Genomic DNA, 14,517 nt, shown 5'->3' on the forward strand with positions numbered 1-14,517 from the left:
TCAGTGTGCACTGGAGAAATTCCCTTCAGAAAATAGTGGGAGAAAATGATGCTTGTCAAGCTTCTCCCAGCTTGGATGTTTAGGAAAGAAAGACCCTCAAATCCATTTCTAGCAAAAGATATACTTTTGCTTGGTTATAGCGCAAGAAAAGCTAAATCTGAGTATTCCCACTCAAAGCCTTCCTTTCTCCCTTCTCCCAGGTCCTCTCATCTTGACCAATTTTAAGAGCCCAATAATATCAGGAGTTTTGGTAACAGCTTTAAGGTTTGGCGCCACTTTGGTGGAGTTTTGCATTTCATTCTCATGCTCATATTGCTGGATCAGCCGGTCTGTTCCAGATTGACACCTCTGGTTTCTGTCATTCTGTCATCCCCCTTCCCTACGTCCCCATTCTCCCCCTCCCCTCATTTTACGTCAGGATGTCAGCGAAGCGAAGTAGATTGAAGCCATTACAGTGGCAGACTTGACAGATTCACTCATATTTATACGTTTCAAAATGGAGGGGGATTTATATGCATGCATACACATTGGTAATTAATAACATAACTGATCTCAATCTTCCTGCTCTTGTATCATCTAGAGAGGACAATGGCCTTTGTTAGAAGAAACATTTGCATCTTGAGATTCAGGGGTACCTATGGGAATGTTCTGATAACATTTATCGCTGGGCTACAAGGAGACATTCCCAATCTCTCCATTTGTCTATTAAATTGTCCTATTTATCTGAAAACTGATTTCCCCCAAAGGCTGAGTTTCATTCTCATGCTTTCTCTTTCTCAGCACTGCACAATCTTCTGTGTAAGTTACTCTTCGTGGCTCATTCATTCCTACCCTATGCCCAAGATCTGTATTTGTTTATGCTGAGATCTTGAGGTTCCTCCAGGTTCCTCTTCCATAAAAGCCATTGGCATCAGCTTGGAGAGCTTCCACTCCACACAGCAAAGCTGAGCCACAAAAGTGCTACTTAAAAATACAGTACTTTGGAATGCCGATGTGAAATTGCTATTTAGAAAGAAGTCTAGCCCCCTTCGGAAATCATCCAACTTGATCCCACTTGATGGCCATTACTACAACCAAGCACTGGATTCCCACCTCCTGTAAGGATTGCCTCTCCTCCTAACTTAAGAAAGTGAAGACTCTTGAACCAAAGTATTTCTAAAGGAACCCTTTATTAAGCAGAAGTGATAGCAATACATTTGAAGCAGAGTCTGAATACCCTTAAGCAAAACAAGTAGAATGAAAGCAGTAAAACCCCCTCCCTTTAGCCAAATGCGGATTTCAGCCAATCCACAGGTGTGAAGATGTCATTGTACCGGCCGCTCTGAGAAACAGATAAGCATACATTCCCATGGCCATCTCCGCTGGCTTTCAAAGTGAAACAACCCACCTGCCCCCGCCCTAAACATTTCCCAAGAGGTGAGAAAATCTCAAGGCACTTTGGCGACAGGATACAAGTAATAAAATAACAGTTGTCGCAGGCAATAGTAATGAATCAAATTCAAGGGCTCCCACTTCTCCCTATTGAATGACAGTATCACTGTTAGGGACACCTCCTGTCTTCTTCCTAGTCTGATGAAACAGGATCACCTTCGGACTTTTCTGCAGAACAAAGAAAAATGAAATATCAAGATAAGGTGTACATCTTATCACAGAAGAATCTGAATCTAGAAATAGGATTCTGACGATTCCATGATTCATGACATCATATATATTTATGAAATAGATATCAAAACATTATTGTTCATCACATGATCAGCCAAATGTTTAGATTGGAGGTCCACCAACTCAGTCCTTCTCAAAAGCCAGGATGGGCAGATATTTTTTGAGGGTGTTAAAGTTATCATTGCAGGATGTAAGCTATTCCAAGTAAAGCTGCCTTTTGCAATTGACTGAGAGGGATTTTGTCAATGCCGATGGTGGTCAAGGGGGGATCCAGGAGTTTTGGGATTTGTTATTGTTGTTATCTTTATGTGAGCAACTAAGGCTTACTTAGAGGACATTACTAGAGACCTAATTCTTGTGGTGTCTTTGAAATATGCTTGCTCTACAAAATGTATCGCTAGCATTACAAAATTGCCCAGTGCAAAATCAAATGCGTATGTTTCAGCAAACACAGGCAATAACATCAATTTTTAGAAATTGCGCTATGAATGAGATGGGCGATCTCTATATTTGATATATAAATGATTTTTAAAAGCAGCTTTTTCATCAACCATTACTCCCTTCCAAAGGCAGAACTAATAGATGAACTTACGTGGCTCTTCAGCCTTTGAAAAAAGGCTCTTTAAAAAAGCACAGTGCTTTCTCACCCTTTCCTGGAATGGCCCAGTATTAAAAAGGAATAAATTGTGCTTTGTGGGATCATAGAGAGGCCATTTATCCTTGGTGGCTGCTGACCCGGAAGGATTCCTGTGGAGGAAGGAAAGGACATTGATGGAAGGTTTATCAAGCAGAGATACAATTAAGGAGGGATTTCCTGATAGTGAGAACAAGTGATCAGTGGACAGCTTGTTTCCAGAGGTTATGGGTGCTCCATCACTGGAGGCTTTCAAGAAGTCACTTGTCTGAAGTACAAGGTGTAGGGTCTCCTGCTTGAGCAGGGGATGGATTCACATAACCGTATGTTGTACTTAAGAATTGCAGTGATTTGCTTAATATCTGTAGTAAGAAAGGTTTTAAAATTGGGCAAGATTCACTTAACTTAATCTTGCTTAGCAACAGAAATTCTAGTCCCAACTATGGTCGTAAATCATGAGCTACATGTATTAACACAACCTGTAAACATAGGCAAAGAAATAGAGTGCATTACTTTATGGCTGCATTACTTACCCAGTTCTGGCAAACTCTGCCCAGTAGTGCATCATCTTACGGCTCAGTCTGGCTTCAGCCTCTGTGTATGTTTGATTGACAGGCATCACTGATTCAAGGGTCCCAAAAACGTAAGGAATCTCAGAACCATGGGATGCCCCAATCCATTCAGGCCAAACTGACCATGAAGGGCGATGTGCGAATAAATAGGCATATACAGGACTCCCCGTTTTCCTGATATTTCCTGCAGCTTCAATGAATGGACATGTAAATATCCGATCTGTATAGAAGTGGGACAGAGCGGAGCGGTATTTTGCTGGACCGTGATTCCCTTCACTGTACCTCAGTGCTATACTCTGAACCACATCTTCAGTTGCATTTGGCACCAACAGCTGTATCCCTTTCAGAAGCTGCTCCTGACTGATGAGATTGTGGGTGATGTTAGAGAAAACATAATGGACAAATGAGGCCGCTTCATCAGAGGTTTCACCTATGAGGACAGGTTTGACCTGAATTTGCCCCTCCTCCATGAGCTTTTCTGGTTCCCCAAGTAAAAAGTCCCCATCTGTGGTTGGCCTGAAGGGAAAATTCAGAAGGATGCCACCTTTCGCAAAGAGAGCCATTTCATGCCGAATCAATTCAGAAACATTTTTTGTTTGCAGACAGTGCCCTATGCTGATCTTATTGTCCTCAGAGCAACCTAGCAAATGAATGAATTCCAGAGATATCCGTTTGGCTTCCTCAGGAGACCTCCAAGCCCAGAAGGCATTGGCTGTTCCACTCTGTATCACCGCTTGGGCAAAAAGGTCCTGGCTTTTTGGCGCGAGAAGATGGAAATTCACAGAAGATCCTCCAGCACTGTGGCCAAAAATGGTCACCTGAGAAGGATCTCCCCCAAAGGCAGCTGCATTCTCTTTTACCCACTTCAGGGCCAGCTGTTGGTCCAATAAGCCTAGGTTCCCTGGGGCAGCTGGTGGAAAGTAAAGGAAGCCTAAGGCTCCCAAGCGATAATTGAGGGTGACCACAATGACATTCTCAGTGGCAGCTAAGGATGCCCCATTGAACACGGCCACAGAAGACGTGCCCATGAAATATCCTCCTCCATGTATCCAGACCAAAACAGGCACTGGGGCAGAAGGTTGTGGATGTGGCACCCAGATGTTGAGCGAAAGGCAGTCTTCTGACAGTGGTGTTTTAGGAGACCATATATGTGCTTCAGGGACATCCTGGGAAATAAATTGAGGACAGGAATTGCCAAAACTGGTGGCTTCCAATGGTTGCTTCCATGGCTGATGTGGAAGAGGTTTCTGGAAACGCAACTTCCCCAGGGGAGGCTCAGCATAAGGAATGCCTAGATAGGCTGTCACAGATCCAAGGCCAGACAGGAACTGCTTGCCCTTAATAGGGCCACTGCTGGTTATGACCACTGTGTCTCCATTAGAAGCACAACTGGAGGCTAGTGGAAAGGGGAGGAGGAGGAGGCAGCACAAGAGAGACGGGCATAGCAGACAAGGCATTGCAACAGAAGGACGAGTCAGCGGACCTGGAAAAAATGACAACCAATGTAAGATTATTCCAATACTGTATAAGCCCACCTTATGCCGATTCATGATTATTGTGATGGTGGTGCTCCTTTTTTTCCTGAGGACGCCAATGGTGAGCAGGTAATGACTTAGTCAACTTTGCGCTTCTCCATGATGTATCTCCAAATTTCTAGAACTCTTGTTTAAAGATCCCCTTGTTCAGCGAATGGAGAGTTTTACACAGACTTGCTATTAGATCTTCTCCAGGGTTCCCAATACAGTGTTGGTATATATTATTTGCGTTCTAACTTTCTAACTTATTCCAGAATCCTATTCTGGAACTTGGTGTACAAATCCCTATCTTGTAAATTATGGTTTAAGATATAGCTGAAATAAATAACAATGTAAAATTACTCCAAATCAACATTTTTACCGCTCCGATCTTGTTTTAAACCCACCGATCATGTCAAGCCAGAACAGTCACTGAAATTTAGGATTATAAAGGTAAGCGTGCCCTCTTTTGGGTGTGCTGTGCAATAAAATTCCTTAGAAAAACCAGTTATGTTAAGAATGGCAAACTAAGCAAAATTGTAAAGCATCAGAAAAAAATGGAGAGAGCTAATCTATAAAAGGCTATAAATCAGTGTTTCTCAATCTTAGCAACTTTAAAATGTGTAGACTTCAAGTCCCAGAATTTTGGGAGTTAAAGTCCACACATCTTAAAGTCGCCAAGGTTGAGAAATAATGTTATAAAAAGCGAGGTACAACTGAAAAGATAAAAGAGCACACTTTTAATGTCTGACTGAACCAGTAACTCAGGTTTTCTAATCACTATGGGATTTCCTATTTTCTTTCACACAAAGAAACATTTTTTAGAACAGCTAAAGGTGGCAGGTGAGTGTGTGAGCATGCACGCATCCCCACTCACGTGAGCTGCATGCACGTGTGCCTGCCGCACACACGGATTGTTCCCCTCTACACACACACCCAGCAATCCACAACCGAAAAGGTTGGGGAACTCTACCCTAACCTTTGTATTTTCCCATCCACACATGCTTTCCTCAGCAGGCACTCTAGGCTGCCTAACATAAGCATTTCTCTAGGTTTCCTGAAGAAGACCTAACATTACAAAGCCAACATGGGTTTGTCAAAAACAGATCATGCCAGACTAAAATCTTATTTTATTCTTTGACAAAGAGACAAAATTAGCGGACCAGAGGAATGCTGTCAATATAATTTACTTGGACTTCATTGATTAGAGACAGTCCCATTCCAATCACAAAGCCCTAGCAATCAATCACATCTACTGCATTGGAACCATCTGCTCTACAGGAAAAAGCAAACCCACCCAAAGTAGATGCCACACAAATATTGGAACAGAGGTGAATCTACTGGAATTTTCTACTCAGAGCTTCTCTCCAGCCAGCGCCAGCAAAGTCCATCATGGGACACAGTAACTTCATTTTCCACTCACACGGAGGAAGACAAATTAGACTTTTAGAAACTCAAGCTGTGGGGGAAGTCAATTATGTTCTTCATATGCATTCTTCCCTACAATCTGCTATTTTTATGAAGTACAAATGACCAGAAAAGGAAACTAACTTTTTTGCAAATTTCTCTTCTTCCCATATAGATGAAATTATAATCTCAAAGAAAGCAAGTTTATCTTGAGAGACCTCTGATCGTAGGGATGTGAATCTGTATTCCTTTTTCTTCCAATTTTATTTCTTTTTTTCTGTCTAAGATTATTGGATCATTAGGTGATAGAGAAAGAGGAAAACAATACTGTAGACAATTTGATGGGGCAAGAATGGGATTACTTGATTTCTCTGAAGCACATTTTGTAAAACAAGAAACCAAGCACATTGTACAGTGCTGTGCCAGGGAGAGAAGGAAACTTAACATAGGAAATTCGTTCTATAAAAACTTCCACTAGCATGACAAGTTGTCAAACGAGTTCCACTAGTATGATATTACCATAGTGACAATACATACTAGTAATACACTAGTATAAAAATAGTGGAATATTAGTGTTTCACTGGTATGATGAGTGTCAAACTCTGAGTGGGATCTTGAAGTCCTACCAGACCACCACTTAAGTGTGAGCCAGCAGTGTGCTGCAGCGGCCAAAAAAGCCAGTACAGTCCTAGGCTGCATCAACAAAGGGATAGCATCAAGATGACATGAAGGTTAGTATCACTTTATCCTACATTAGACAAAACCATACCTGGAATACTGGCTCCAGTTTTTGGACACCACAACATAAAAAAGATGTTCCGACTCTAGATAAGAGTTCAGAGAAGAGCAACAAAGATAAAACAGATGAAGAAGGGTAGCAGGAATTGGGTATGTCTCATCCAACAAAGAGAAGGACTAGGTGACATGATAGTCATTTTCCAAAGCTAATACAATCCTTTGGGTTGTATAAAGAGAGGCATAGAATCAAGATCACATGAAGTATTAGTGCCACTTTACAAAATCCTAATAAAACCACACCTGGAATACTGCAACCAATTTTGGTCACCATACTCCAAAAAAGATGTTGAGACCTTGGAAAAAGTTCAGTGAGAGCAACTAAGATGATCAAAGGCCTGGAGTTTAAAATGTATGAAGAACAGCACTGGCTAGTGATAGGAGGTTCTGCTTGAGCAGGGGTTGGACTAGAAGACCTCCAAGGTCCCTTCCAGCTCCATTCTCTTCTCTTCTATTCAATCTGAGGGGCTGTCAAGAGAAGAGGGGATCGACCTATTCCCCAATGCACCTGAGGGGAAATAACGGATGGAAGCTTATCGAAGAGAGATCCATCCCAGAATTAAGGAGAAATTTCCTGTCAGAACAATTTAATTAGCGGAACAGACGTTGTGGGAAGAGATTGAACAGCCATTTGTCTGTCATCGTATAGGATCTTCTGCTTAAGCAGGAAGTGGATTAGAAGTGGATGTCCTATGGTAGGAAATGAGATTTATTGCCATTTTTAAAAGCTCAACTGTTTATCCTGCCAGCCAGGCGGCCAATCCCTCTATTTTAGTCTCTAGCTTCTGGATGTAATTTATAGATTTATTTAATATTCTGCCTTTATTATTTTTAAGGCGACAAACATATCTAATTCTCCTTCATCCTCATATTTTTACCTTTAGCTTCTTCAAACAGCCAATCTGATACAATTGTGTAACTGGTTTTACAAAGCCAGCCTCCAAGTTAGTAAATAATTTTTGCCCAAGTGGGATAGGAGACCAGCTTATTCCTTAGTTACAATCATCAGGAGTGAATTGGTGCTTGAAGTTGCCCATAGGATAGTTGGCTGAGAGGTGTTTTTAGCTGGATTCAGACATGCAGCAATGCTATAGTTTAACAGTTCATCTCCCAAAGAGGCCATTAGGGGGTGGCTCATAAACTAACATTCTAAGGTCCATTTTATTATTTATTAATAATGAAAGAATATACTTAAATACAAGCATGTGTATTAATAGTAGAATTACATGGATTAGATGAATGGAAGGATTACAAATAGATTTACCATATCTTCAAATGATACTGTGATTGGTATTAGGATTATATATTAAAACACTGAACAATGAAAGAATGAAGGATGAAACTATAATATATACAGATGTGAAGACTTAAATAAGGGTAATATGAATAATAAAGCAGATGAAAGATGGAAAACAGAAAAGAAACGTCTTTGAATACTATGGTGACATGAATAAAAGTTAGAATAGAAATAAGAGGGGAATAACAACATATATATATATTTTAACATAACAAGATATATGTAATAATAAGAGGGAGGTTTGGAAATTGAATGGCGGTAGTATTAGATATGTTTAAACAATATGAAACAATGAAAATGAAATGTAATAACTATGAGTAATAATATTATGTTTATTTGTACCAAAATGTATGATACCCAGGTATCACATTGTTCAATGCATTGATATGTATAAGCAACATTATATAAAAAAACTTCACTTAAAAAAAAAAGGTGATGAACATACGTAATACTCCTTCCTCCTCCTATTTTCCCCCAACAACAACTCTGTATGGTGAGTTAGGCTGAGAGAAAGTGACCAGCCCAAAATCCCCCAGGTGGTTTTTATGGCTAAGGCAGAGCTAGAATTCATTGTTTTTGGTTCCTTAACCATTGGACCAAACTCTCTCTCCCTCCTCCCTCCCTCCCTCTCATAATTGCAAGGTATAAAGAAAGAGCTTAAAGCAAAAGACATATAGATAATCAAGGAAAGTGTTCTCTTTTAAACAGAAATGACATTTAACAAATGTAATCCCCCCCCAGGAAAAATCGGGACTAGATTCACTTTCACTGGTTTCTTAACATCTCCTTAAAAAAAGACCTTAGTGCCAATATGCAGAGTAAAATAAAGAAAAATAAGTAGCTGTAAGATATTACCTTTCTTTCCTTTAATAGCTGCCAAGGGATGGTCTCTCTTACTTGGATCTTTATTTATATATCCATCTTCTTCCATCTTTTAGAACTTTTTGATTTTTTGGGTAGTAGCAAGTTTTATAGTCTTCGCAAGAGGAAGTGACAGTTCTTTGAGGTTCTTCAAACAGCTAGCCTGATACAATTGTGTAACTGGTTTTACAAAGCCAGCCTCCAAGTTAGTAAATAATTTTTGCCCAAGTGGGATAGGAGACCAGCTTATTCCTTAGTTACAATCATCAGGAGTGAATTGGTACTTGAAATTGCCCATAGGATAGTTGGCTGAGAGGTGTCTTTAGCCAAAGTGTTTCCCAACCTTTCTGTAAGCTTAGCTGCAGGTGTTTACTGTAACTCTTGAGGAAGAAGTCAGGTGTCAGGATTGGGAAAGGAGTTGGAAGGAGTTGTGGATGATACATCTCCTATGCAACAGAATGAATCATCCCAGGATATGGTGATGAGCCTCTAATGACGCACAACTACATTGTTGAAGAAAGTGCACTAAAATAAAACGTTCTACATAACTTTGGAGCCCTTTTCTAGGCAATCAGTCCCTCCTTCCATTGGAAATGAGTGTCAATATTAAATTGGGAACTAAATGTTTGGGTTTCACTCATTTCTATCTCTCCAAGTCCAAGTTGCACACCAACTCGGAAGGCCAAGTTTTAAAATAAGAGCAAAGAACAGAATGATTGATTTTAGAATGGAGGTGTTTATGCTGGTTCCACATAGTTACCTATGTCCAGGGATGGTATTCAGGGGGTTCAGACCAGTTCAGGCAAACCTCTAGGGAAAATTTTGACTAGTTCAGAGAACCGGTAGGGAAAATTTTGACTAGCCCTACCTTTCTGCCACGCTCTTACCTCCACCTCAGCTTATTGCCCACCTCAGCTGAGTGAAAAAACAGCACAGAGGGCGGTCTCTGAGTGCTGTGCTGCACCTGTGTGAAGCAGTCTCTCGATTGGTTCTAAGAGAATGCTGGCCCCACCCCTGCCCTGCCACTACGTTTCTCATCTCCCAATTTCCACGTCATAGCAGCACAATCTGTGTGCCTTCTTGCTTGCGTTTGTTGACCACACAGTCTCTGCGGCATGCCTGCCTGCACCTGCCTGCCTGCGGCCAAACTCCGCCTGCCAGGTAAGCCTGCAAGTCCCGCTAGCCTCCCTCACCTTTGCAGCTCCATCCCAGGCAGCGCCACAAGACGCAGAAGGACCTCCCAGCACCGTGGAAAATAGAGCGGCAATAGATTATCTATTATTAAGGCATAATCATGGCTGGGAGGAATTTATGTTATTTTGATCTGGATCAGGCTTCTGAACTTGTGGAGGACATCTGCCACTTGAAAGAGCTGGCCTAGAATATTGGCCATAATCAACCATCCCTAGATTTTTCCTGGCTCTTCTCATGGCTACCAGATTTCCATTGATTTAAAATCCCCATTGCAAGCATTGTCACTGTCCATGTTCTAGCAGCCCTCCTGTGTTGTGTTGTCTCTGTCACTGCATTTCCCCTTGCCTCAGTTGCCTAAAAACTTGTAGTTCTGCCCCCTTTCAACCAAGCATCCCAGAAAAACAGGCAGCCCTAATGATGGTCCAAATTGACCACGAATACCAGGTATACTTAGATATGATCCTATATGTTGGGGACAGTGAAGAAAATCATAGAAGGTAAAGAAAAAAAAAGAGGGATTGTGGGAAGGGAACTACACTAAGACAGTTGCCACTAAGGCAAAGCCAGAAACCCTGAACTCCACTGAAACAAAGCCAGAGCGGAAGCCTCTGGGAAAACATAAACTGCACCCCAAATTTTACCCTACAAAATATCCCAAGCAAAAGAAATTGAACCTCTAAGCACTTTAGAAAGCCATAAGGAATTGCTATAAAACAAATATCCCAAAGAAAAGAATCAAACCAAGGTAATTAGAACTCTAGGCACATTAGAAAAGAACGCATTTAAGAGCTGTTATAAAATACCAAAACCATTACAAAATACAAAAACTTATATTAAGCAACAGGACATGCAGGAAGAAGGAAATTAACCCACGATATTAGGACATCAGAGCAAACAGAAAGTCAGGTGTATTGCAAAAGACAAAGACAAAATATTAATTATAAACAACACGATTAGCTAAGGACTAAACACTTAAGCACACTTACTCACTCAAACACGCTAGCTCTCACTCCCTTCCTCCCCCACATGAGATTGCCCTCAACAAAGCAACAGGGAGGGAAATTTCAGAAAGAGGACTTTGAGAGGATAAGAGTAAAATCAGATAACTGGGAAAAGAAACAGTGGAATACAATAGAGAAAGGAGGAAGGATAAGAGAAAGGGTCAATAAAATGAGAGAAAATGGAAGACAAGCCAGGAAGAGATTAACTAATACTGTAAGGAGAGGAAGAGATGATGGCTGAAGAGGGGAAGGATAAGGATTCCACATGAATTTTATTTTATTTTATTATTTTAGGTATACAATTATTAACTTTGACAAATTTGAAATTAATATTTTATTATAGGATTATTAAAGATATATAAATTGTTAATTATAATAAATATAAGGCTCAATATTCTAATTGGAACAAATATGAAATTAAGACCTTATTATAGGACTATTATTCAAGACTTATAATTCTTAATGGAAATATGTATGAAAATTAATACGATATTGTAGGGAAAGAAACAATATGTGGAATATGTCAGAAAGAAAAATCAATAGTATATTGTAATAGATAAAAATGATTATATTAGAATATATAATTTGTTAAATGAAAATAAGATGGAAAATACGATTTGTGTATTGCAATGAGATTAGAAAGGGACTTTGTTTTAAAAATATAATAGTGACATAATTAACATTTAAAAAGGGGATAAATACTGGACAATATAAATCACAATGAATTTATCAATGATTATTTGAACTATATAATTTGTTAAATTCTGCAAATATGACTATTAAGAGAATATGCATAACAAAAATGATATTAAGAATATAGAGATTGATGTAAAGTAGCATATGAGAATATTCTATGATAAAAATGGATAATACATAGTAATACTAAATTAGATAAGAAAGTTAATAGCATGAATATGAAACTATGGTCGTGTTTGTCTTAAAATGTCAAATGACCTGGAATCACACTGTTCACACAATGATGTATTTATAGAAATAAAAAAATAAATAATGTATTTAAAAGAGATAGAGAGAGAGATTGCCCTCGGGTGGAGAGACTCAAACACGAAATAAGATTAAAACCACTAAAGCAATCACAAACACAAAAGAATCACACAAAAACTATAGGACTACCTAGAAATCAATTTCAAAGGGATAAAGGGTATAAAAAACATGTGTTTACAGTTTAAACTCTGCTAGCTAGCCCAGGAACGCTGGTCTTTGTTGCCACTTGCCTTCCTGAAAAATAAACAAGATCCGGGTTTCATGCAGCTCGTTTCAGTCTAAATTCTTCCACCCGTCAGTAACATCCTCCCAGCCGGGAAATTCAAACTCAGGGAAGCAAAGGCTTTACCTTTCAACAGGGAGAAAGAATTGTCTGAAGTAGTGTAGGGTTTTCTGCGTAAACAGGGGTGGGATTAGAACAGGGGTCGCCAACCTTTTGGACCTCAGGAACCATCAAACTCATCATTTTAAATTCCGCAGAGCAGAGACCCTGGGAAAATCCCCCAAAATGTCTGAAGGAAAATTCCCCACCCGTTTTCCTACCAATCAATCGTTCTTTATTTGGGGTCGCAGGATACCGTCTCCAGCTCCGTTCTCAGCACGTGCGTGAGAGAAAGAGAGACTTTTTGCTTCATGCAAGGAAAGCAGCAGAAGCCTCAGAGTCTTTCTTTCTCTCCCCAAACTCCGCCAGAAATGAGTCTTTGTGAGACTTGTCATGCCAGCGCAGCCTCTTGGAGCAGGATGCCTTGCAGGGTCCCAAAGACTCATTTCCGGCAGAGTTTGAGGAGAGAAAGAAAGACTTTGGCCTCTTTCCTTTCGTGCAGCCAAAAGCAGAAGAAAGAAGCAGAAAGAAGCAGCCCGGTGGCCAGGCCAGATGCATGGGGTAAGGGGCATGTTCTCCACCACCCTTTCCCCCTCCCCTCACTACCTCGTGTTGTTCACAATGCAAGCGACACAAGCCTTGTGTTCCTGTGCAGCCTGGATTAAATGCTTTGGGGGTGACATTTCTCTGCGGACCACCATAATTTTCTTAGCAGACCACCAGTGGTCCCTGGCCCACTGGTTGGCGACTGCTGGACTAGAAGACCTCCAATGTCCTTTCCAACTCTGTTACTCTATTCTATTCTATTCTATTCTATTCTATTCTATTCTATTCTATTCTATTCTATTCTATTCTATCCTATCCTATCCTATCCTATCCTATCCTATTCTAAATATTAGAACAGTGCTATTTTATTGTGCTATTTTACTGTGAGTTGGACTGAGAAATTTCCTAAGGGTGAGACCGATCAAGTTGCCCATGCCCAGCCAGTCACATAATCACCCAGCCATGCCCACCCAGTCATTAGGTAGAGAACCAGTTGTTAAATTATATGAATCCCACTGCTGGATGTGCCCAGGAATGTGATTCAACTGGTATAACAACCGGTTTGGTGAGCACACGCTTCTCTCCGCACGCTTGCTGCACATTTAAAAAAGCTTCAACTGCAGCTGAAGAAAACAGCTGAGGCGTGCCAAACCACTTTGCCACGTGAATCAGCTGTGCTCTAACAAAAAGACATAAAGAACAGAAAAGAGCACGGGCGGGGGCCCACATGGAACAAGGGGTTCGCCTAACCGGTCCGAACCAGGAGAATCTCACCCTGGATGTGCCCCTTCTGTCATTACAGGCTGAGCAGGGCTGGGTTAGTGCATGTTAGAGCATTTGAAATAGTCTATATCAGTGGTAGTCAACCTGGTCCCTACCACCCACTAGTGGGCATTCCAGCTTTCATGGTGGGCGGTAGGGGTTTTGTCCGATACTGAAGCACTTTCCTTTTTTAAATTTAATTGACTTTTTTAAAAAATTATAGCATTATTTAAAAACATTTTCATTAGGTTTTCATAAAATTCCCTGTGACAATTTAAATTTCTGAAAATATACTATTTGTATTGCCCGCATACAGTTTAGTTCACGTTACATAATTGAAATTAAATGGCACTATAGTGCGACTGCAATCAAAAGAACCTTGTTAAGCCTGGATTCCCAACGGGTGTTAAGGAAAACAAACTAAACAGAACGTGCAGCTAAGTCAGATAGGAAGACAGGTAAATGTGTGAGATAAGTTTTTAGTTAACACGTAGTAAAAATACAGATACGCTTGTGCTATCAAAAATATAGTTTATTCCATTTAAGAATTATAGCATAGTCAAAATAAACGGTCCATTAGTCATATATCAATTTCAGTCAAGTCTTGTCGGGATACTCTATTTGCAAAGTCTGTGTTGAATAGCCAATGTCAGTACACTTACAATAAATCTGTCCAATCTTATCTTCTTATCTGTCCAATCAACACTCCTGTTTCACTCCCGTTTCAGCAAGAACGCAGTCATCAATCCATCCAGTAATTAGGGATCAGTAAGCCAGAGAGAGAGAGCTGCAATGGCCTCGCTTCTTATATAGTGCTTTTACAACCACACCCTTAATTACATTCTTGCTGTTAAAGTTACACACACTTTAACTAACAAACCATGATACCATATTTATTATTTTTACTCCAAACCAGTTAGGGTAAACAATGTTATCCCTAACATATTG

General features: G+C 40.2%; 1 protein-coding gene and 1 long non-coding RNA gene across 3 annotated transcripts in view; one reads left to right on the top strand and one right to left on the bottom strand.

The window, feature by feature from the left end:
- LOC148131869 (uncharacterized) overlaps positions 1 to 14,517 on the top strand; it is a 312,201-nt gene that overhangs the window by 6,781 nt on the left and 290,903 nt on the right. The window lies entirely within an intron of this gene.
- Positions 1,151 to 12,219, bottom strand: LOC113431253 (cholinesterase-like). Of its 2 annotated transcripts, XM_087954395.1 has the most exons (5): positions 12,118 to 12,170; positions 8,737 to 9,502; positions 2,830 to 4,351; positions 2,255 to 2,409; positions 1,151 to 1,599 (listed from the first exon to the last, which is right to left on the bottom strand). In XM_087954395.1, exons 2-5 carry the CDS (start codon positions 8,810 to 8,812, stop codon positions 1,565 to 1,567), a joined length of 1,788 nt encoding a protein of 595 aa, XP_087810521.1. In that variant the 5' UTR covers positions 8,813 to 9,502; positions 12,118 to 12,170; the 3' UTR covers positions 1,151 to 1,564. The 2 variants fall into 2 exon arrangements, with proteins under 2 accessions (XP_087810521.1, XP_087810522.1); XM_087954396.1 differs by lacking the exon at positions 8,737 to 9,502 and having other exon boundaries at positions 12,118 to 12,219.

This window comes from Notechis scutatus, chromosome 2, assembly GCF_049901735.1.
Source record: "Notechis scutatus isolate UNSWTSFEM ecotype Mainland chromosome 2, rNotScu1.2, whole genome shotgun sequence".
NCBI classification, from domain to species: domain Eukaryota; kingdom Metazoa; phylum Chordata; class Lepidosauria; order Squamata; family Elapidae; genus Notechis; species Notechis scutatus.

What these genes read in the sequence shown, in the direction of transcription:
- LOC113431253 (XM_087954395.1), bottom strand. Translation starts at nt 8,812, where the DNA reads ATGGAAGAAGATGGATATATAAATAAAGATCCAAGTAAGAGAGACCAT. An exon ending in AGCTATTAAAGGAAAGAAAG is followed by an intron (nt 4,352 to 8,736) that starts GTAATATCTTAC and finishes CATTTTTTCCAG; the next exon opens with GTCCGCTGACTCGTCCTTCT. An exon ending in TTCAAAGGCTGAAGAGCCAC is followed by an intron (nt 1,600 to 2,254) that starts GTAAGTTCATCT and finishes TTTGTTCTGCAG; the next exon opens with AAAAGTCCGAAGGTGATCCT.